We start from the raw sequence: 23,899 nt of genomic DNA on the forward strand, positions 1-23,899 counted from the left end.
ATTTTGCATATTTGTCAAAAAACAAAAAACAAAAACAAAAAAACCAGAAGAGGCCAACTTTGGACTGCAAAAGAAAATAATGGGCTTTGCAATGTATATATGAATTATTAAGTGTTTCCTTTAAGCTTTGCCCCCTTTTTCTTTATATATATATATATATATATATATATATATATATATATATATATATATATATATATATATATATATATATATATATGAACCAGTGATTGGAAATCCTGGCCTGTGATTATTTAAAATCCCAGGATAGGAGGAAAAATAGACTGAACTATTGCCCTAACATCATTAAACCATCCGTCAATCAGTTTGTCATGTGATGGTTCACATCATTGTCAATCTCGCCCCTTTCCAAAGGAACGCCTTTCTCCCCTGCACTCTTCACAAGAGAAAATGGCTGAACACCGATTTTGTGAGTTAACAGAACATTTCTTACAAAACTACAAAAGATGCTCCAAACACTAAAACAGTGATTAAAACATGACTGTCACTTTTTTCAGACTTTCTGAAATTCAACTCAACGATGGAAACAAATCTGACGGGCAGGATATAAACTGGATTATGCAGCAGTCAGCAAACCAGACGGAGACGGAGAAAAACTTTGCTAACTATACGGTATGAACTTCAAAAACATTTTCTGCTATTTATTTACTTACATATGCTGTATTAGCTACACAGTAATCCATTGTGTATGCGCCTGCGGTGGGACCAGAGTAAGGGCATATATGTAAAAAGGTGGAATCCTGTTGAATCCTGTTTTAAATACCATTATAAACAACTGTAACAATTACTATAGTCACACACTTATTGTAGGGAGCTCCCCTAAATCCATTGTTTAGAAAGATACAGGGTATTAATGCTTTCCCTGTGGGTGCGAGCATTCACTGCTGAGTGACAGGCAGGAGATCGAGACAGAGGCTGAAGTTGATGCCCCTCGCAGGTGAACAGGATTTATTTACATATCAGCACAGTGAACAGCTCACGTGACACTACCAGCAATGGTTGCGCATGGAGCACAAACAACACAGTGTATGAAAACTTTGGTAGAATTTACAATCTCTGAACTAAGGGTGCAGTATCTGTCAGTAACAATCGGGTCAGTAATTTTCTATTATAGCCCTCCTCTCCAGTCCATATATATATATATATATATATATATATATATATATATATATATATATATATATATATATATATATATAATAATAAACAAAAGAGGGTGCAAAGCATTAAAGCAAACCCTTAGTATTTCTGTTCCATAAGAGGACAATCAATCAATCAGAAAGTATTTTAAGTTACAGTAATCCTTGGCTTTAAAAGCAGACATTTAAGAAAGAAGTGAATGAAGGTCAGAACTGAAGGGCAGTGACGGTCATCCCCTTCATTAATGGAGGACAACAGATTCTCCAACATGATTAATGACTAGTGTAAATATCATCTGAAGTGCTTTTGAAGCTAATTGTGCGCCTGGATGTGCTACAAGCATATTTCATTGTTAAAAGGCAATTACTTTTGAGTGCAAATAAAAACAATATTACAGACAGTCACTGGGGAATAAAAATGAGGACAGCAATATCTGTCGGATTATTCATGTGACAAATTAGAAAGTACAGGAACAAAGAAGAAAATTGTGTATGGTTTCTCCCACCTTCGACAATAGCAAAGCAGACATCGACACGAAACAAAAGAATACCATGCGACTCCAAATGAAACACATTAATAAAGGCATCCTTGAACCGTTCAGAAGGGCTCTGCTTGGAAACAAACAAGCAGCTTGCAACCCGCTTGCCTAATGTGCGTGCTCATTGAAAACCAAAACAAAGCAGCCAAACAGCAAGAAAAAAGGGGTTAAAATGAATCAAAAACAAATAAAGATTCAAACAAAGAAACTTAATGCAGCTACTCTTACTATCGCTGGCGATAGAAGTAGCATATTGTGCAATAACAATACGGCAGATTATAGAACGAGCAGAAATAAAAAGCAGCAGCAACTTCAAATATTGTTTTAACGCATGCTTATTGCAGCAATATCTAAAAAACTAAAAAGGAAAAAAAAAGGATTTTCACACATCGTCAAAACTGTAGCACATCATTGAATCCTTGTCAAATAGTGTACCTAATGGTCTTAGAAAATCATAAGTAATGGACACCAAATGCTAATATTAGGCTAATGTAAAAAGTGTAAATAATAATGACAATACAACCATGCTGGTGCTAGTGCTTCATCTTGGTGTGATGCATTATACAATTCTACAGTAAGAATAGTTTTAAAGACAGAATATGGATGACTTGTGGCAACGTAGCTTCATGGAGGGATGGCACTGAATCTCTTAAACTGAAACTTCTTTGCTGTGGAAGCTGGACTGTGATGACGTAGCTTACACGCAAGGATAAAATATAGAAAAGGGTAGTGAAGAGAAACTACTGAATTGTAATTTAGGGTCAAATTATGATCGAAAACTTTAGCTTTAATTTTTTTTACATTTTTTTAATGCCAACAAAAGCAAAAACAATGTACCAACCAGAAACATCTATGGGTCATGTATTCCACTCCAGTCAACAGAATAATTAACTAATACATTTACAGGGCCTGACTAATTTGTTGTTGAATGCTAGTTTTATTTTTTTAATGAACAGTGTGTTTTTTCTCATTTAAAACAATTAGGAGTTAATTGAGACTGGTGTAAATGCTGTGAAACTATGTCCTGTGCTGTAGGTTGGCATCAGAAGAACTCATTTCACAAAAGCCTGTTGTGGAACTTTCGTTAAAACAATAGCTTTATATACTGGAGAAATTCAAGAGTATAATAGGAAGATCAAATATGTTGATGTCACAGACAATTGTATACGAAAGCAATTAAAGTTTTCCAGACATTCCAAAAATGATGAACCTTTGGGACTGAAGAAAGACAAGTCTTCTGAAAACACATAATATAAAGAAAGACAAGACGTGTGCTAATAATCTGTAGCGCTGGCGCATTCCAGAACTCAACGCGGACTCATCCTGAGCGCAGGTACTGAAAAATGATTTGGAACACGTCACTGTTGATTTTCTGTGTTGATCCTGTTGCCTCAACACCGTACATAAGCAGCCTTTCAAAGCAGTGTGTTTGAGTCCCTGCTGCTCAACAATCAAACTCAACATTGAACAGCAGAGTGGAGTTCTGGAATGTGTCCTTACAGTATATGAATGAAACAATGACTAACAAACAAAGCAGAAACTTCATTTAAACTGTATTTAGAAATGTATTTAGATAGTTTGCACCCAATGTGAAATGTAAAAATATTTTTCCTTTAATTATGGTTCCCTGTTTCAGCCCTCTTTTCCTAACGTTCACTTTCGTTGAGAGATGGGACACACAACTTACATTACCCATTATTCATTGTAAACTGTGTTGGGTGTCTTTTTGATTAGTTAAAAGCAACCACTTCTAGCAGTTTTTTTTTTTTTTTAAGGTCACACCATAAATGAAGAAAAACAAAATTAAACACCAAACAGGTTGCTTTTAAAACTTAAAACATTTTGCTGCGAAACATCTGCAATTAGTCAACTGAAGTTTCCACTTTTAAAGGGAAATGATGTTTACTTTCCCTTTATGCGCTGGCACATGCTTTATATTCACGTTTAAATAAGTGCTGTGTACATTACAGATATTGAGAAAATGTATCTTCTTTTGTAACACATGAAACACTGACAGATACGCCTCGTCGAAACAATTCTATACATTTTTATTTTATTTTTTGTTTGTATTGCTACTGTGTGTACTAGAGAACTACTGAAATACAAATCATGGACAAAAGGTAAAAATAGGGCATGAAGTTCCGTACATTGTTGTTTGTCTTTTCTATTACAAATAAAACAACACATGCAGAGAGGAAAGGAAGCCAGTAAGAAAAGAAACACTGAAGCATTCGGGACTCAAGCATTCTATCTGTGCATGCCAACAGGTCCTTGAAGGTAATTTGTTACAAAAAAAAAAGGAAAAGAAATAATAATAAAAAATAAGAGTGAGAAGTGCCCATTCCTAAGGACTTACTCAGAGTCTTTGTTCCATACCCGTCGTCACCTATTCCAGGAATGTCCTACACAGCCGTCCCCAAAGAGAGCAATGAGAGAGAAGAGGAATAACCGCAGAAGAGGAAGGAAGAAGTCAGTGGAGTTCAACTGGATACTACCATGACAGACGCTGCACACTGAGCAACCTGGGGCCCCACTTCATTCAGCAGTGGAAAAAATAAACCCTGCTTCTGCTCGAGATTCAGTTTGAAATGTACCGAGGTTGTGATATATTTTGAGAGAGAGAGAGAGAGAGAGGAAAAAAAAATCTTTTAAATATTTAGCAAATACACTATGTTTAAAAAAAAAAAAAAAACAATAATCACTCCTCATAATTACGTTACCGAGTCCAGATCAGAATTTATTTCTTACAACACTAGAATGGGTCCCAGAGTGCATTCAGACATTGGTCACAGTAGTACTACAGTACCTGGCCTGCCTGTCTAGATGTAGGTGTCAGTGCCACACCTGGTGGCGTTTTTGTGTGCGTCTCTCGACCACTGTTTGTGTGTGTGTGTGTGTGTGCGTGAAGGTGACACAACCCTTGAAGGTTTACTTACGTTCGGGTTCACTGGTTTCCTGTTCACTCTGCTCCTTGTTCTTGTAGAATGGGAATTTTCGTGAAAAGATGAAGTTCTTTTTACCCTTGTCATTGAATGACTGTGAAGGAGAGAAGGAATGGGGCAAACAGGGACGTCTAATTGTTGTCACACTCATGCTGACGAAACAACTAGTTGTAAAAGTAGAAGGAGCGGCAGTGTCATTTGTTTCACTTTCTCTAACACTAATATGTTTTCTAGCTAGGTTTTGTTTTAATAACTTGACAAATTGAGCTAACATTTTGCTTGTGCTGTATGCCAATATTCATTTTGTACCAAGTATCTCCTTTTGGATATAAACAATTGTAAAAGTAAATACATTTTCAAGTGCAGCACTTGATAATATTGGTCACAAAATAGTTTCGAGTTGTGTGATTTTACAGTGAATGTGAAACCAATTCTAAAGATTTTCAGAATGACAAGCACAGAGGGTCTTGTTTAATCAGTGTGCTTTGTGATTCATTTTTCAATGTTGCTGTTTGGCATTGAAGCTCCTGCGACATTTACATCTGAAGCATACTTGGAACACTGGTAACAAAAGAAAAAAAAATACATACAAAATTACTTAATGAAGGTATAGGCGCATTTCCAAATTAAATACATGTTTAAATTATGCCATGCAATGATACAAAATAAAAAAAGACAAATTAAAAAAAAAAAAAAAAAATCATGCTATGCTGAAACAAATATTGGAAATATACAAATGGAAATCAAATGGAATTTGTTTTTGTACCAGTTAAGAATCATGCAGGATACATGTAACATGGAATCCACTGGGATGTAAAATGAAAATAATATCTTGTAATGTTATGTACAGTTTGTCGTGTAAGTGGGGGGCTTTATGGCATGTTTGTCAAAAAAGTAAAAATGTAATACACTGGCAATCTTTGTTATGATTTCACTGTAATGCATTTGAGAATGAAAGATATGAGGCATATATTCACTTCAAGGTCAGTTTCTCTAGTTCTATTGAACTCTATATACTGAACAAGACAGCACTCAGAAACAACTCGATAGCTCAACACCCCTTAACCCCTTACACCCCGTAATGCGTCTGAATTAGACTTCAGCATGTTGTTCACTCTCAAATGAAAGTCAAACAAGCAGGTTGGCATTCTGATATGGACGATGTCAGGATGAAACACCTTGTCCTCCTGGTGATTTTGAATAAGTTTGAATTTGGATTTATAATTACTTCCAATCCCCAATATTGTAGCTGCTTTACTTAGTGGCAAAACAAGGGCATTCATTTTTAAAGACAGCAAATAACCAGTCAGTCACCAAACTTCTGAAATAGCTATTAAACTGTTTATATAACAGAAAAGGCACAGGTGCCATTGTGCCTCCAATGTGGAGGCAGCATTATATTTTAAGCTGTAGACCATTTGGAGCCAAGATGTAAATAAGGGTGCAGCTACCCACACTTCTCTAATCAGGAAAGGATTCTTCTTGTCCAAAACTAAAGTGTTCTTGTTATCAGGATGCATTTGCAGCCTACTTTATAAGGCAGATCAACCTTCAATCAAAATGTGATCACACAATGAATTGTGCTCGGCTTCTTCGACAAGTTCATAAATGGAGGTTATAACACCAGCTCACTAATTTCACTCCCAATGCTTGTCCTCCTTTAAAAATCAACAATTTATGCCACTACTTTACCAGTTCTGGTTAAAATTAGATTCTGAAATGTTGTCACCATAGCAAAATCTGACCCAACGTACTCAACCCTTGCGCATTGAGCGAGCTTAGTGAGAGTAACTATGGAGACCAAGGACTTCATTAAAAAGCTGGCTTGCCTTGATTTATTTTCATTACAGTGTAGAGAGAACAGTCTTGAATGATCAATGCCAGACAGCAGCACTTGAGATTGTATTGAATGGTGCCAAATAATACTGCATTTCAAACAAGAGTGAACTGAAATAATGAAATAGTTTGGGATAACATAACCATATATACATTGTAACCCTCTCGTTTTGGAGTTTAACTTAAGCAGTGTTTAAACGGAAGGTCCCTTCAGTGTATTTCAGGGAGATGCATATGTTTTAGATCAATTTAATAGCCCACATTAAATGTTACACAAAACATACGGAATTAGGAAGATCACTAAAATTCCAAGCGTGTGCTGTCAATATCACCAGAGGAAAGATGTTACCTAGTGATAGTAAAACTCTACACACCATGAAAGACTTCCCACAGCCTTACTGCTTAGCCATTACTGTAATTGGATTGTCGACTGTGCGACACATTGATATGCATGCATGACTTTAATAATCAATTTGCATCAATAATTACAAGGCTTTTAATAGCATATATTTTTCAACCAGCAACTACATGCAAATGGGAGGCACAGCTAGGAGACAAAGCATGTCAATGAAACGGATCCCTTTAGTTTTAAATCCATGGAAAAGTCTTAGGTGTATTAAAAAGATACATGGTCTACAAGTCGTCACCACAGACAGCTGCACATAAAATAATAATCATACATTTACATTTACAGTACATTACATTTACTGTACATTATTTATTACTCAACATGCTTCAACATCTGACATATTATATAAGAGTACTTGTCAATCACGAAAAGTTCCAACTAAGTTGTCCTTGTATACTGTGTCAGATTAAAGTGTTAAATTATATATAACTTATATCAGTCCACGTAACATCCCATGGTAAAGTTTCAAATGAACAAAGACTATCTTAATGGGGTGTGAAACCTTACCCTGGACTTGAACGCCACCCAGATCTGGTGTAACTGGGTAAGACTCTCAAGTAAAAATTGCTTGCATTGGTTAATAAACATTTAGACATAGATCAGGAATTTTAAAACACTTAAACACAGTTTAGCCAAAAACAAAAACCCGGCTGGCAGTTTGAGTAGGACAGAAAGGAGACTTCAGTAATCATTCTGACTGCACTGTGGAAAAATTCACGAGTTTGCTGTCAAAATGTACAGAATTTCTTGTTATCTTACATCTAATCTTGTACATAGCTATAGTTATAGTAGGCTCTCTAGGTCATGGGGGGCCAGGTCAGATGTCGGATTGAGTTTTCTAATATTTTTCTTGAGTTCTGAATAAACACTCAAAGGTAATGGTAACCTTTAAAAGCAGGGCAGCTTTAATATTTAATGCAAACCAAATCTGAACCTATACATTTACCTTTGTGACTTTGAATAGCTTTTATTTTTTAATAAAAAAATGACACGAACCTCAGCAGATTGGATTAATTTGTCTTGGTAGATAAGGTCTGAAAAGAGGGGGAAACCAAGGTAGGGGCTACTGAGCAAAATCGTATTTTACCTTCAGATTCCTATATAATACTTTTTGTGTGTATGTATTTTATAGTGTTAGATACTTCTGGGATGAACTTGGAACTTTAGCCCTATAATAAACCCTGTATCCAAAATGTATTTGTAAAAAAATGAGACAAACACTCTGTCTTACAGTAGAATGTCTTTTATTTATTTCAGATAACAGATTGGTATCTGCAATCCACCCTGATGGTGGAAGTTACCAATTGACCCAGGTGGAGGTGTTACACCTCAGTGTGCAAAACAAACAAGCAGAAAGAACTGTTACTTAGTTATACTGGATGGGAAATATTGGAACTATGCGAAGTCATTTATAAGTAGGAACTATATTATAAAAAAAAAAAAAAAAAAAAAAACACCTTGCATTTTGGTTACCCATGGCCTTTGTGTAACTTGTGGTTCAAGGCTTGTCAGTTGTGACTGGCCACTTCCACTAGAAAGTGGACTACCATCAGAAGCCATTTCACAAAGACACCCGACCAGGCATCAGATATGAAGTACAGGTATTATTCATCTATGACTCAAACCTAACAATTAGCTAGTTATTTATTTAACACGTTTTTTTTTTTTTTTTTTTTTTTTTTTTTTTTTTTTTTTAAGCGTACAAATCTTTTTAAAGCATTCTCAATTAAGCAGAATTCACAGCATTTTCAGTCCTTGGTAAAGACGTCAGTTTTGCTCTTGTTTTATTAATGAGATCTCTGATTAACACAGAGAACAAGCTTCCGCTGTGAAAGATCCTGTTTCTGACACATTTCCCCTGATAATTTGGAGTGGGGATTAATTCACATTTTTAAAGCTAGCCTGTCAGTATGCAAATATTAACAAGGAGTGAGTAGAGTGTGATTGCATGCTTGAATCTATTTCCCTTGTATTGGTCTGCCTTTCTGTCTATCTGATTGAATGTCTGCCAGTCGGTCTGTCTGTCTACGTAGAGTAAATATTAAATTGAACTAGCCCTGTGTTGGAACAATATACAAGGTAACACTACATGTCAGTATATCCTGAGCAGCCTGTCACTAATCTGTATGCCAAGCTTGAATAAATATTCATATTGACATATTGAAATTTTCTTTAATAAACAAATCGCCATCTGCAGTATGTGCTTCTTAGGAGTGACGCGTTGCACATTACTGCTTCAGAGCTCATCGACTCTCAGCAGACCTGCTTGCATTGCAGATACAGAGTGAGATTTGAAACTAAATACTCTGGACTTAAGCAGGTGGATAATCAGCATATTCACATGCTGACAGGAAATGTTACTCTCAATCAAAACATTTCAAACAGCGAAATGTCACTTTTCATTACCGGTACAAAAAAAACTATGATTTAAACAACCCATGATATTTCTGCCCATAGTCTTCAGTTTTAAAGGCATCGTCTTCAATATGAAAGAGGGCCTTTGATATGCTACAAAGAGTATTGTATTTCAACTGAAATTTGCATTTGATAAAAATCAACCCAGGGCTAACACAAACAAGATGTGCGACTTTTTTGTAAGAATCTAGGTTTAATATTTAATTTGGAGCTGGTTGTTCTGACATTTCTGCTACTAACTTTGGGTGTCTTCAACAGCCAGTGGAGGGTCAAAAAGGTGTGTCTGGCGCAACAGTGGTGCATGGATACAGCTAGAGTATACAGTATTGTACCTATACCGACAGGGACATACAATCTGTGTATGTGTGTATGTATCTCTCAAAATGAAAACATTACAAAGTTAGTATCGGGTATGGCCTCCCTGAGCATTAATACAATCCTGGCAGCGTTGACGCATAGATCTGATCAGCCTCTGGATAGACTGCTGTGGGATCTTCCGCCACTCTTCCTGTGCGGCTGTAGCCAGCTGGTGAAGGTTGGCTGGTCGCGGTTGTCTCCTGTGGATGGTACTGCCGATATTGGTCCCACAGATGTTCTATTGGACTCGGGTAAGGAGAAAAAGCTGGCCATGGCAAGACCTCGACATTGTTTTCTTGAAGTCGTGCAATCGTAATCCTAGCACTGTGTGGTCTTGCATTGTCCTGCTGGAAAATCGACACTGTTGTCTCTTTGTCAATGTATTGCTGAGCAGTAAGGATGCCCACAATCTGCACCAAAGGCGTTCTTGAGATAAGGAGATTCTGCCCACATCAACACGCTTCCACCGCCTCACCAGTTGGCTTGAACAACATAACAGTCAATATAATGCTCACCTACCACATGGTGGGCCGGTCTGGTGACCCTCTGCCTTCCAGGACGTGGCCTTTCCCACACATAGCTGGTTTCTTGGTTTCTCTGGACTAGTCTGCTGATTGTTGAAGCAGAACCTCTCATTCTCCGGGCACCTTCTCTCACAGACAGGCTGCCTTCAATCATGCCGATAGCAACCAGGCGATCTTCACTACTCAAGTGGGGCATGGTCGTATCTTTCCCTGTTCTTGTGTTAATTAAAGTCTTTTCAAATCGCTATTTATACAGATTCTTAACCATCTCATTTTGGCCATTTTAACTCGATTCAAATACTAAACATTGAGAAAATGGGATTTTTAAGAAATCACACGACTTGAGCTCAGTATTTTGTTATCCCAAGGAACAATACTACTCAAACAATCAACAAACCTGTTCACTATTTAAAATGGATATAACATTGTGTATGTGCCCAATGAGCTATTGATGTAAAACATTGCGCTGAGATTTGACGATAAACTGTAATGTATAATCAAGATAATGCTGTCAGGTTGTACAGTTAAAATAACAACATTTAAGACAGTATTTTCAAATCCCAGCAAACTATTTTTTTCATCCCACAAAGCCATTTCAATTTTTGCTTGTTCACACATCACAGATCATATAAATCACTGAAAACAAACAAACAAACAAACACACATGCTGCCTGTGCCTCATCATCGATCCCTGGAGACCACTGGCATTTAATCACCTCTCGCAGTGGTGTCTCAACTTGTCTGCTGATTATGTGCCATTTAGAATAATAAAACCCCACAAAAAAAACAGTGATGGCTTATACTATACATGCATGCTTTGAATCCCAGCTGAGTCAAGTTATTACTGCTGTTTTGGAAGCTGTCTCATTTAATCTGCGATTATAAACCTCTAGTATGCACTTTTTAAAACAGGTACTTACCCCTTTGGAGTCAATCACACCTGGCTTGGCATTGAACTTCACAGTCTTCAGGCGTGCTCTTTCTTTCCTTTCCACCCTGCGTTGGGCAAAAAAAATAGTCACACACTGTAGTAAAACAAACCCTTGTTAACTTCTGACAGGAACCCCCTACCCTGATGTAATTCTATCCAATTCCCTATGTCTGCTTGTAAAGTTGCTATGAAGAGATCTTATGAATGTTTAACGCAGTACAGAGTATGATGCAGTACATGCAGCTGTTTCAAAATAAAGCATTGGTCAAAAAAGAAAAAAGAACAGGGGATCGTTGCATATTAAACTGACTTAAAGAACGCAAAGGGATTTATTGTTCTTGCCTACCGCTAGAAGATTATGAAACACTTTTTTTTTTAAATAAAGATTAACAAGGCTTAAATTTGGATCGCAAAGAAATACTATAATATGAGTGGAGTCCCTTGAGCACTGTGTATTAACCTTCATCAGAAAGAGTAAGCCATGAGTGGAGTCCCTTGAGCACTGTATATTAACCTTCGTCAGGTCAGGTCACTGCACATGAAGGAGATGTACAGCACACATGTTTTGCAGCTCCAGAATCAGACACACAGAAATGTATGAATACAGTATTTATGTGGTAGTCTGGCTAACTCAGGTACACTTGAAACGTGACTTGGCAACATGCAATAGCTTTCGTTCTATGGGCGAAGCATCGCAAGTTTGAGCTGAGATTTAAGATAGGTAGCACAGATGACTGTTTTGACAGATGGCAGAATACCAAGTCAAACTATTGTTTTATATAAACTGCATATTTTCAACATTCAATTCACATTATATATTATACATAATAATCCAGTCATGGGCCAGAAAAGCATTTTGCTTCTGGGTAGCTCCAGCATACTAACTGTGCAATACAAAAAAAAACACATTACCGGAAACACTAACGACTTTTACTAATTGTCAGAATGACAATAAATAAATAAATAAATAAACTAATAATTGGTTCTATTTCAAACTGTTAAATTAACAACTTCACCAACATTTTCCCCAGAAATGGGTAGTAATCTACATACAGTGTATACCGTACCTTTCTTTATACATGCAGAAAACAATCTTCACACACCTCATTTAGCCTACAAAATAATATATTTCTTAATTCAATGATGTAGTTATGGGACTGTAGTTTTTGCTGAAGGAAAATGACTTCAACAGAATCTGCCTTGGTTTTGTATTTTACCGTCTTTTGCTGGGTATGACTCCCATTTCGTCGCTGTCTCCCTCTGGCGTGACTCTCCTCGCTTGCCACCACTCATCATCGGAGGCATTGATGACGTGGAGAATATCTCCATACTTGAAGCTGAGGCCTTGGCTTGGGAGACCGCTGTCCTTCACTTTGTCATAGTCAAATAGCGCTCTGAAAAAATGTCAAAACACCATTGAGTCAGCTTTCGTTTCCTAATTACACCTCTTTATGTTTTCATAACAAAAAAAAAAAAAAAAAAAAATATATATATATATATATATATATATATATATATATATATATATATATATAGAGAGAGAGAGAGAGAGAGAGAGAGAGAGAGAGAGAGAGAGAGAGAGAGAGAGAGAGAGAGAGAGAGAGAGAGAGAGAGAGAGAGAGAGAGAGAGAGAGAGAGAGAGAGAGCTAGAGTATTAAACTAGGCATTATTAAAATGTATTTTAATTTGCAGTATACTGTGGTGTGTGAGGTGCTCACAAGCACACAGTACCTCAAATTGCTCTGCGGTAACTTCATTGCCAGGTTGGTGGGTGGGCTGATTTCTGCTGAACAATCACTTTTTGCTGTTAGACTCCAGCTTGTAAAATGCAGCTCTGCTGGTCTAAGTGAAATCACATCTCTGCTGACAGCAACCCATATTACAAAACCACACACCATAATAGGCTTTAATTGGGGGTATGTATCTAATTATACAATCTATTACCAAGCTTTTTCATGGCACAGTTGTTTTGTAAGCTGACTTTAATGGGCTTGCACTGCAGGTGACACATGTCACCTGTTCAATTGCATCTTTTGAGTGACTGCATTAAGTGGCAAAAAACATGCCCCAGCAGCCATCGAACATTTGTGCTTCAGGCAAGGAAAAAGAGGGTAACGATATTGCAGCTATAGAGAGGATGAACACGCAAGTAAAAAGTATGTTCCTGAACTAATTGGTAAAAAGTGTCAGGAAGTTTGCCTCCTTGCTCCATGCCCTACACTTCTGCACATGCAAAACATAGATTTGATTTGGTTTTATTTGCATTGGTTTGGGAGCGCTTACTCCTTTCGGGGAAAGAGTCAAGATCCTGAGCATTATAGCCAATCAGGCTCACCCTGCAATGCCTCACTGTTTTAACTTGAGGGACGAGGTGTGTTTCAGGATGAAAATGTAACTTCATCTTTCCCAGGAGGAAGATGAGCAAGAATCCTCACACCTGCCACGGGCAGCACAGTCCCACAGATATACCGGTAAATCCAACTGAGCATATGTGGGATGCGCTGAGGTGTAATTTGGCTTTGGCTGTGTGTGTGTGTGTGTGTGTGTGTGTGTGTTGATGGTGGCCTGATTCTGTGCAATATTACCTTAAAAGTGATAAAAAGGGTACATACAAAGGTACTTATATTATCAAATGAATAGCAGAGTTGCACAAACACCAGAGTCTGATCTCGCAAGCATTTGATGTTTCCCAGTATCCATGGAAACAAAGTAAGAGATTGCAAGCTCCGACTCCCTTGTGGCAACAATACTAGCAGCAGCCAGATTCCCGACATCCGAGACTTGGAATAATAAGATACCTGCATACTGTATATCATTTTAGAATAAATAACCAGAATAATCTGTATGTGAACTACTGGAAGCTGATAAATGGGGTAAAAGGGAAAACCAAATGGAATTCAAGTTTTAATTCCACATTGAATTCCAAATTAGCAGTTGATTTGCACAAGGCTGTCTGACTGTATTAGATGGATGCCAGCAGGCATTTATACCGAGAGGAAAATACAATGACATCACACATATCATTACTCCATCAATTGTAATTTATGCCCACTTGACAAAGCATAGCAATTACCAGTTTAACGGCTTTTTGTTTCACAAACAACCTCAACGGACCTGATAACATTATTATGTTTTTGCAGTAGTATGGAGTACTACATGGGGCCTGCCTCTTAAAAAATAGATCTCTTTCTTTTTTGCTATCTAAACAGTAACTGAAAAAGAAATGGCACTGTACCAGCATGTTCACTTACATTATTCAAAGAAATTTACAGAGCATCTGACAAAACGTAAAGACAAACCTCGTGCTCAAGCAGACCTTTTGACTTTCGCTGATCACACTTCAACCTCATTTTAAATTTATTTAACAACAGAAAATGCCAGAATCATGTTGAATGAAGTGATCTAATTTTTAAAATGTCATTTGAGCAAAGGTTTATACAAGACTAAGCAGGCTTACATCAACCTCCAAATCCCTCCCATTTTGACTCGAGACTTCTTTAGCCCCCGGTTCACATATTACTTTATTTACATTAAAATGGGAATCAGTCCTTTTTAAGCATTAAAAATATTACTCATGCTAATATACCACATGCCTACGACACCCCAAATGCTGTGCCACTAAAAAAAAAAAAAGCTACGTGGTTGCTCTAAAACGATCAGCATACATAATTTGTACTCAAAACCCTCCCGTTCTTCAACTACCTCTCTCTTGTCACTCACAGTCTCTCTCTTCTTCAGGGTATTGTGTAATCTGCAGCTCTGAGGTCTAGGCTGAGATAGTATGTATGTAACTCTGCTGTTAACTGTGTCTGTGCTGTAGATAATGAGCAGCCTTTAAGAAGAATTCTACAATTGTGTTTTCTTATTAAAAGGACCCCTCTATCCCTTTCCCTAATGAAGCCTATGAGATGCATCACTTGTTTGAACAAGACAATTCAAGCACTTTCAGTTCTTCTTACCCACGCATCTATCTCTCACTGCCACACACAGAGTCCAGGAGTGGCACGTGTATTTCTTCTGGAAATCAACCAGCTTGTCTATTTCTTCCACCCACACGGTTTCAGCAAAGAACTGCAGCATTTAGCAGTATGCGGTTGTTTTAAAGGGCTCAATGCTTGTCAAAATACATCTCTGGTTCTAGGTTTGTTTGTAGATACTAAGTAAAAATGGTATTATTCTTTTTCAATATGCAGAACAGGTTGTGTATCTCTAAATTACATTATGGAGGATTTCAGCGATATACTGTAACTTCAAAATCAAACTCACTGCATACAACTTCTAATTTCAGTCTTACTGGAATCAAAGAAGACATTGAAAAATGAGCATTAGACAAATCAAATTATAATGGTTCATGGACTGCAGAATAACAAGATAACAGTGCACATCAACACATATTTAACAAGGCAAAAGCTACAGAACAGAACATGTGCATCTCACTTCTTTCAATGTGCCCTTTGCAAAAAACTTCTGGGATGGGTGCAAAATGTCATGAAAACCCTCAAGAGATGTTCTTATGGATTGAAAACCATTTTTCAGAGCCCATACTGTATGTTAGTTTCAAGTTATAGCACAAAGAAGTGAAACCTTGAGCTTTTGCAAATCGACTCGTTTTCTCTTCTCAGCCATGATGATAACTCGCAAACGACAGACGAGGCATACAATTAAGTGATTGTGTAATAATTTAATCACTGCACTGCACTATGCCAACCTGTCTTGCTCTGAAAAGCGACCTCCATCATTAATAATACTGTATCCCAATTTTCTATAGATGTTTGCAAATCCGACTTGTTCACCTATCTGCCTATACCCCAGTCCACAGGGGGTCGGATATGCAAAGTTGTACTGTAATTCAATGCTTTTTAAAGCCTTTTTACTCAACTATCATTTTAATAGCAAGCTGCACAACACATATAGACTAGTGGAAAAAAAGATGATAAATTGGTCTTGGCATATTTTTCACAGAGCATTATAAACTTTTCCAAATAACACCAGCATCTTCATGAAAAAAAGGATATAGACTGTAATAAAACATGCAAGGGGAAGTTAAACTTTATTTAGAAGCAATAAGATAAGCAGAAACAATGATACTGTAAAACAATTGTGCCAAACACCCAATTATTGTAATCTAATCTCTCAGTAAATTGTTGACAGTTCCGCCAGTGTTCATATGAAAGCATGCCTAATATCACTCAATCAGGCTATCCTAGATCAAATTATTTTCAGCCAAAATAACAATGTGTTGCATTCCTTGTACAAAATTAACTTTCACACACACAAACACAATATTTATTTTAAAGACGCACATATTCATATGCTGTATCTTCATACTGGCCGAGGGGCTACCTTTTAGGTGCTGTCTGGTGTGTTGGGTGTATGTAAAGCCTGTTACATCAAAGGCTAAGTGTGAGAGCTCTTAAAATAATAAGTGGCAGCCACTGCAACATGTATTAAGATTTTATAAGTAATGTTGCTACAAAATAAAAATAATTTAAAAAAACTGTCTCCTAATCCAAAAGGAATACATTGTACGTTGCAGTTCACTCAACAGGGAGGCAGACTGAAGTCCTGAGAATGCATCTGTATGGATGACTGGGCACAAAACATGCAGTATACAGGAAGTCAAATCAGCCATTTTACAAGCATGGCAAAGCATGTTTAAGGAAACACTCAGACTTGAGGGAGATGCAAAAACCACAGTAGGTGTTTGCACAAAGTCATCACACATACTGTCTCGCCCCCTTTGGCTAACTCATATACATCTCATGGAGTCTGCTGGGTGCTTTTCTATAATAAATCTGTATATATTACTCAATGCTAGTTAAACAGCTCAGCTGGGCTTCATTGACAGCCTTTAGCTGGTATCTGCTGTGTCAGGTACTTGCGGTGACCTTCCGCAATCTTCAGCTGATGGGCACTGAACAGCCATAAGCTCCTGTTTACTTATAGACAGGATGGTATGCCAGTACAATAAAAAAAAAAAGTTCTAGGGACTTTTTCCATTTAAATTGAGAAGTAAATATTGAATAATAAATATAGAATTTATGACCAAAATTTACTTTTTGAAAATGCTATTCCAGCGATAACTACTGTATTTAACACCAATAATAATAATAATAATAATAATAATAATAATAATAATAATAATAATAATAATAATAATAATTCAGACATTCTATTGAAATGCAATCTAATGCAATGCTTTGAAATGAGACATTGGATGCATTACTGACAGTATCTTCCCCATTTTAAGATATACTGTAACTGATATAATAACTTACATGATGAATCCGTTTACTGCACAACTCTTGATAAATCTCCAAAGATAAACACATCGACATTCCCTTTCTTTCTGGTTACTAAAGGGGGGGGGTTAAACAGCTACAGTTTGCTCTGAAAACACAGACTCATATCAAATAAAAAAAAAAAACTTGACCCAGATTTTGGAAACTAATAAGAGGAGAACACTAAACACTGCAGGTAAGATTGCATTGTCTTTAAATTACTAAGCCTTCTGGCTTACAGAAAAAATCTTCTACTGTACAAATGAAAAAAGTAAGTCACATCTCTGTCATTTCTGGACTATTAGGCCACTCAACCTAGATTAAGGTCCCCCAAGATGTGCCATTTAAGGGGATTGAACGGGAGGCCCTGAAAAGCAAACTTAACTCAGAAGACTCAGGGGTCATAGACAGGTAAACTGGGTACTCAGAGGAAAGAGCAAGCCAAGCCATTTCCAAAAGTTCAGATGAAAATATTATCCAATATTATCCATTAAACAAGCAAACAGAAAATATACTGAGGGCCATTTTTGATGCCTATTGAATCCTGACTATTTTAATGTTCTGGCTGTTTGATAAGTATGTGAGTGAGGATTTGCTGAGGAGCGACATGAATAAACAAATAAATCTATAAAAAAACTGTTCTGGAGATAAAGGTTAGACTACTTTTCTAGTCCTCAGTCAATGACATCATCCCCTTCATCAGACACTTCAATAAATCAAACAATTACAGTACCTTCTAACATGCTGGCCCTGAACACAGTTACAGGATGTCCTAATTAATAGAAGGGAAAATCCCAAGCTAGTACCACGGCACTCATAAATTACAACTCCACTTCTGGAGTTAGGAATCATTTTTCAAACTGACATTAACGGTTAGTTTAAAAAAAAAAAAAAAAAAAAATAGTGCAGTAAGATTCTCATATCACTTCACAAAGCTAAGCATGGGGCTCCTTTGATCTGGAGAGGCTTTAGCATGCAACAGAAAGAGGCTTGTGTCTCAAAGAAAAATGAAAAGGAAGACAAACAGGCAGGCAGGCACCTTTCACAAAGAGCCATTCCTCAAATGCCACACCAGCACAGAATATACTGTATTACATTATTATTATTATTATTATTATTATTATTATTATTATTATTATTATTATTATTATTATTTATTATTATTATATTTTTTTTTCATTTAAGGCTGAGATTTAGGCAGGACATTTTGGCGCCGGACTGAACAGAATGTATTTCTCCTGCAAATGATGTAGTGATTCCGTCTTAAAATATACATGGATGAATAATATTACTAAAAATCCGGAAGATTTTTTTTTTTTTTAATGTCTTCAAACCACACACAGGTAACACTCACTGACACTGAGAGTACCATTTCAACACATTCTTGTAACAGCAAGACCAAAGACACCTGCTGTTCATTACTCACAGCTCCCAAAGTGTTTGGTTTTTGATCTTTGTAGTTGTAGGTTAGGAAAAGTGCTGCTTTTCTCAAAACAAACAAACAAACAAAAAAAAAACACAAGCAAAAGGAGCAGACAACTTACAGATGGCATGTTAATATATTGTTTAAATGAGCAGATGTATATTTGAGAGATTTTTTCATCCTTATTATTTCACGAGGAGCTGGCGACAAAGACAGGACCATCTTACGGGAAGACGGTCTGTTTGTTCAGCTGTGGCATACAATAAAATATTAATGGATTCCCAGCTTGACCGTCCAAGCAGCAGAATGATGACTGCCTTTAGCTGTGCTTGACCTAGCGTTTATCTGATGGAAAAATCACTACTTTTTCTCTGCAGGACTTGCTGGTCTTGAGGGCTCCAACTTTCCCTGCAGAGTTGTTCAGAGTGGCAGCATTACTTCCAGACTGCTGGATGCAAGTCAAGTTTGTTTGTAAAACAAGATTTTGTCTGGGGTTGTAGAAGAGAGGATGTTAGAGTATATTGTATGTGCATTGCAATTGCCTGTCAGCTTAAAAGAAAAAAAAAAAAGATTAGAATGGCACTTTAGCCAAATACTTGTGTGTCTTGATGTTTTGTACAATTGACTAAACCACATTATTTTTAGAGTGTAAATCACTTTACTCATCACTGTCCTGTGTACTATTCATTAGGGTGCTCCAGTTTAACAAAAATAAGAGATTATTGTTCTTAAACAAATGTGCACACTGAACAGTTAAGTGTAAACACTACAGTACATGTGGGTACACTTGCAGAACGCACCAGTATTTTCTTTCCCCTGAAACAGTAACGGTTTGCAATATTAGATCTCAGATAGGGGAGGCTGTTAAATAATATATATATATATATATATATATATAGTCAGGATTTTTCTGTTGCTCTACCAAGCCTTTAAAAATTATTAACAAATATTAGCCCATGGCAGACCACTCCACTCTGTCAGTTTTTAAAAATGTCTTTTTTTAATAAATGCTTTCTTGGACCCCCCTCTCCCCGGTCTGCAGTGACCCAGAAACAAACTTTATTGAGCTGATCTGTGGGCATGTTGGATTGTCACTGCTTCGGGAGAGTATTATGGGAAACATGCATTAACGTTACAAAAGGCTGTATTGGCTGGATTCATCACACCCACAAAAAATCTGCAGACAGCAGCTATAGGACAGGTTTTAACTGGCAGGTGAAGCAGCAAGGTTCTTAGAATGGGAATGGATGTGTAATAATCATAAGTGACAGTCCTGTAAGATCTTGAAGATCAGCATTTGAAAAGAAAGTCATTTTTTTCCATAGGCATAAAAATAATAATAAATATAGCAAATAATGTTTTGGGTTTTTTTTTCTTTTTGTAGTTCTGTCCCAAATCTTTGTTCCAGGCACTGGAGTATTAGGTTTACATTGAAAGCATATTATATATATAAAAAAAAGACAATACAGAACATTTTAACAAATTTCTTTTTTAAAACATTTTTTTTTATCGTTGCTTGTCCATAATTATCTTTTTCTGCAGATATCCAATGTCAGTCTTTTCATGCCAATTGATTTTTAAGATCTCTATACACAAAGAAATCAAATTGTGTTTACTAAGAGATTCTAAGAACTCTTCGATTGTATCTTTGGTTTCCATAAAGACATGGCGTATTGTCTTACTACCTTAAAGAGTGTGGGGGGGGGGGGGGGGGGGGGGGGGGGGGGGGGGGGGGATTACTCTCGATCAGCAAGACAAGATTTAGGAAGAAACGACATTTGATTTCAATGTCATGCTTATTCACTTTTTGCAAGGTCATGAGACTGCATCCTTCTTATTCTTTAAATGCCTTTGTCATAGATACTGCCAAATAAAAACACATTTGAAAAACAATGGGTTTATTAAATATGTAGATAAACCATACTGATCTGACTTGTAGCAAAGCGTTCTCGTGAAAGTGGAAATGAACAGATGCATGTGGGAAGTATTTTTATTGTTGCTATGGTAACTATGTGACATTGATGCTGACGATGCCATTAAGGTGGTTTTGAATAGAAACCAGAGGAAATGTACCGTAATTGCTATTTAGTGTTAAGATATACTTTAATAAGAATTGTGCAAGCTTTTATGAATTTATATGCTGATTGCACAACACCAGGACAAGCCAAGCTTGATAATTGCAAACCAAGCTGTTGTAAAAAATTGTGATTTACTGTAGAGTTTTTTCCCTCACTTTTTTTTTCCTTCCACACCTACAGAAATCAACCAGAGTTCTTAACAACTGCCAGGCTACTCAGAAAGCCTGGCCAACACTCTCTTTTCTGAAAGCTCACAGTGACCTTTATTGAAAATGCAGAAATAATGACTACCATGGAGTACAATCTTCCAATGTGTGAGTCAATGTTAAAGGTACATTGTAATATAATTATTATTAACAATAATAATAATAATAATAATAATAATAATAAATAATAATAATAATAATAATAATAATAAAGTGGTGTTTGTGTCATGTTTTGGGTAAAATACTTAATCTACTTTACAATCAATCATTCACCATGATCTCAAATGATAATTTAAAACTAGTTAAATAAGTACTGTACGCTAGTACCAATCATCCATAACATACATCCGTAAACACTGAATTAGAACTATTTACATGTAAACGAAGATCACCATTACCTACGTCCACCTTGTGTCCAGTACATGTGGGACCTGTGTACAGCATCTGTGGCTGGACAGAAGGACAGGCTCCTCCTTATATCCCCAATATGATGATACTCTTAATACCTTGTGGTAGAGAATCTCCTCTTCAAGTTTCAACACAATCTACACTGGATATGTACAGATGGATGCCTCCTTATCCGTTGTTTACTTCCTCAGTGGGGAATAATACCTACCCTAGGTAACTAGAATAGAAATAAATATCCAGACATGTGTGAATAAATCTATTCTATACCCAGTGATAAAACCCAAGGCATGTCCAATGGACCGGAGATTTCAACACACAGATTTTCCATCCGTTCTTTCCTTACAGAGAGGCTGTTATACACACAATAGAAAAGAAAAAAGAAATCGGTATTCTGTATCACATAAAGACAGACGCTCCATCTAACGCAGCCATGCTTGACTGAATTGCTCTGTATTAGCCAGCCCAGAAAGGTCATTTAACAGGCTACTAAAATGACAGATTTGGTGTTGATTGGTTGCATTAAAACTTCAAACCTGGCTCAATCGTGGATCACACTCAAATGTATCAGCCTATTCAACCGATGCAAAACATAGTGTACACTGGGTTGCGAAAGTATTGACCCCCCCTTGGAATTTTTCCTATTTTGTTGCCTTACAACCTGGAATTAAAATGGATTTTTATTTGGATTTCATGTAATGGACATACACAAAATAATCCAAATTGGTGAAGTGAAATGAAAAAAATAACTTGTTTCAAAAAATTCTAAAAAATAAATAACGGAAAAGTGGTGCATGCATATGTATTCACCCTATTAAGCCTCTAAATAAGATCTGGTGCAACCAATTACCTTCAGAAGTCACATAATTAGTTAAATAAAGTCCACCTGTGTGCAATCTAAGTGTCACATGATCTGTCACATAATCTCAGTATATATACACCTGTTCTGAAAGGCCCCAGAGTCTGCAACACCACTAAGCGAGGGGCACCACCAAGCAAGCGGCACCATGAAGACCAAGGAGCTCTCCAAACAGGTCAGGGACAAAGTTGTGGAGAAGTACAGATCAGGGTTGGGTTATAAAAAAATATCCAATACTTTGAACATCCCACGGAGCACCATTAAAGCCATTATTAAAAAATGGAAAGAATATGGCACCACAACAAACCTGGCAAGAGAGGGCCGCCCACCAAAACTCACGGACCAGGCAAGGAGGGCATTAATCAGAGAGGCAACAAAGAGACAAAAGATAACCCTGAAGGAGCTGCAAAGCTCCACAGCAGAGATTGGAGTATCTGTCAATAGGACCACTTTAAGCCGTACACTCCACAGAGCTGGGCTTTACGGAAGAGTGGCCCAAAAAAAGCCATTGCTTAAAGAAAAAAATAAGCAAACACGTTTGGTGTTCGCCAAAAGGCATGTGGGAGACTCCCCAAACATATGGAAGGTACTCTGGTCAGATGACACTAAAATTGAGCTTTTTGGCCATCAAGGAAAACGTTGTCTGGCGCAAACCCAACACCTCTCATCATCCCGAGAACACCATCCCCACAGTGAAGCATGGTGGTGGCAGCATCATGCTGTGGGGATGTTTTTCATTGGCAGGGACTGGGAAACTGGTCAGAATTGAAGGAATGATGGATGGCGCTGAATACAGGGAAATTCTTGAGGGAAACCTGTTTCAGTCTTCCAGAGATTTGTGACTGGGACGGAGGTTCACCTTCCAGCAGGACAATGACCCTAAGCATACTGCTAAAGCAACACTCGAGTGGTTTAAGGGGAAACATTTAAATGTCTTGGAATGGCCTAGTCAAAGCCCAGACCTCAATCCAATTGCGAATCTGTGGTATGACTTAAAGATTGCTGTACATCAGCGGAACCCATCCAACTTGAAGGAGCTGGAGCTTTTTTGCCCTGAAGAATGGGCAAAAATCCCAGTGGCTAGATGTGCCAAGCTTATAGATACATACCCCAAGAGACTTGCAGCTGTAATTGCTGCAAAAGGTGGCTCTACAAAGTATTGACTTTGGGGGGGTGAATACTTATGCACGCTCAAGTTTTCTGTTTTTTTGTCTTATTTCTTGTTTGTTTCACAATAAAAAATATTTTGCATCTTCAAAGTGGTAGGCATGTTGTGTAAATCAAATGATACAAACCCCCAAAAAATCAATTTTAATTCCAGGTTGTAAGGCAACAAAATAGGAAAAATGCCAAGGGGGGTCAATACTTTTGCAAGCCACTGTATTCTGTCCATCTAGTGCTATTGCTGCTTTTAACCTCTTCTCAGTTAATGCTGTAAAATACAAGATACTGTAGCTGGGACAGCTGCCAAACACCAGCTACTCTGAAACCTCGGGAAATGTTCAGTACAGTACAGCACAACAGGTGTGACTGA

General features: G+C 37.2%; 1 protein-coding gene across 1 annotated transcript in view; it reads right to left on the reverse strand.

The window, feature by feature from the left end:
• LOC121321263 (disks large homolog 2-like) overlaps positions 1 to 23,899 on the reverse strand; it is a 78,386-nt gene that overhangs the window by 8,990 nt on the left and 45,497 nt on the right. Inside the window, exons 12-14 of the mRNA XM_041260164.1 lie at positions 12,331 to 12,507; positions 11,103 to 11,178; positions 4,636 to 4,735 (exon numbers count right to left, since the gene is read on the reverse strand). Of these exons, the coding sequence (XP_041116098.1) occupies positions 4,636 to 4,735; positions 11,103 to 11,178; positions 12,331 to 12,507 (353 nt within the window). The remainder of the gene's footprint in view (positions 1 to 4,635; positions 4,736 to 11,102; positions 11,179 to 12,330; positions 12,508 to 23,899) is intronic.

The sequence above is a fragment of the Polyodon spathula genome, chromosome 9 (genome assembly GCF_017654505.1).
Source record: "Polyodon spathula isolate WHYD16114869_AA chromosome 9, ASM1765450v1, whole genome shotgun sequence".
NCBI classification, from domain to species: domain Eukaryota; kingdom Metazoa; phylum Chordata; class Actinopteri; order Acipenseriformes; family Polyodontidae; genus Polyodon; species Polyodon spathula.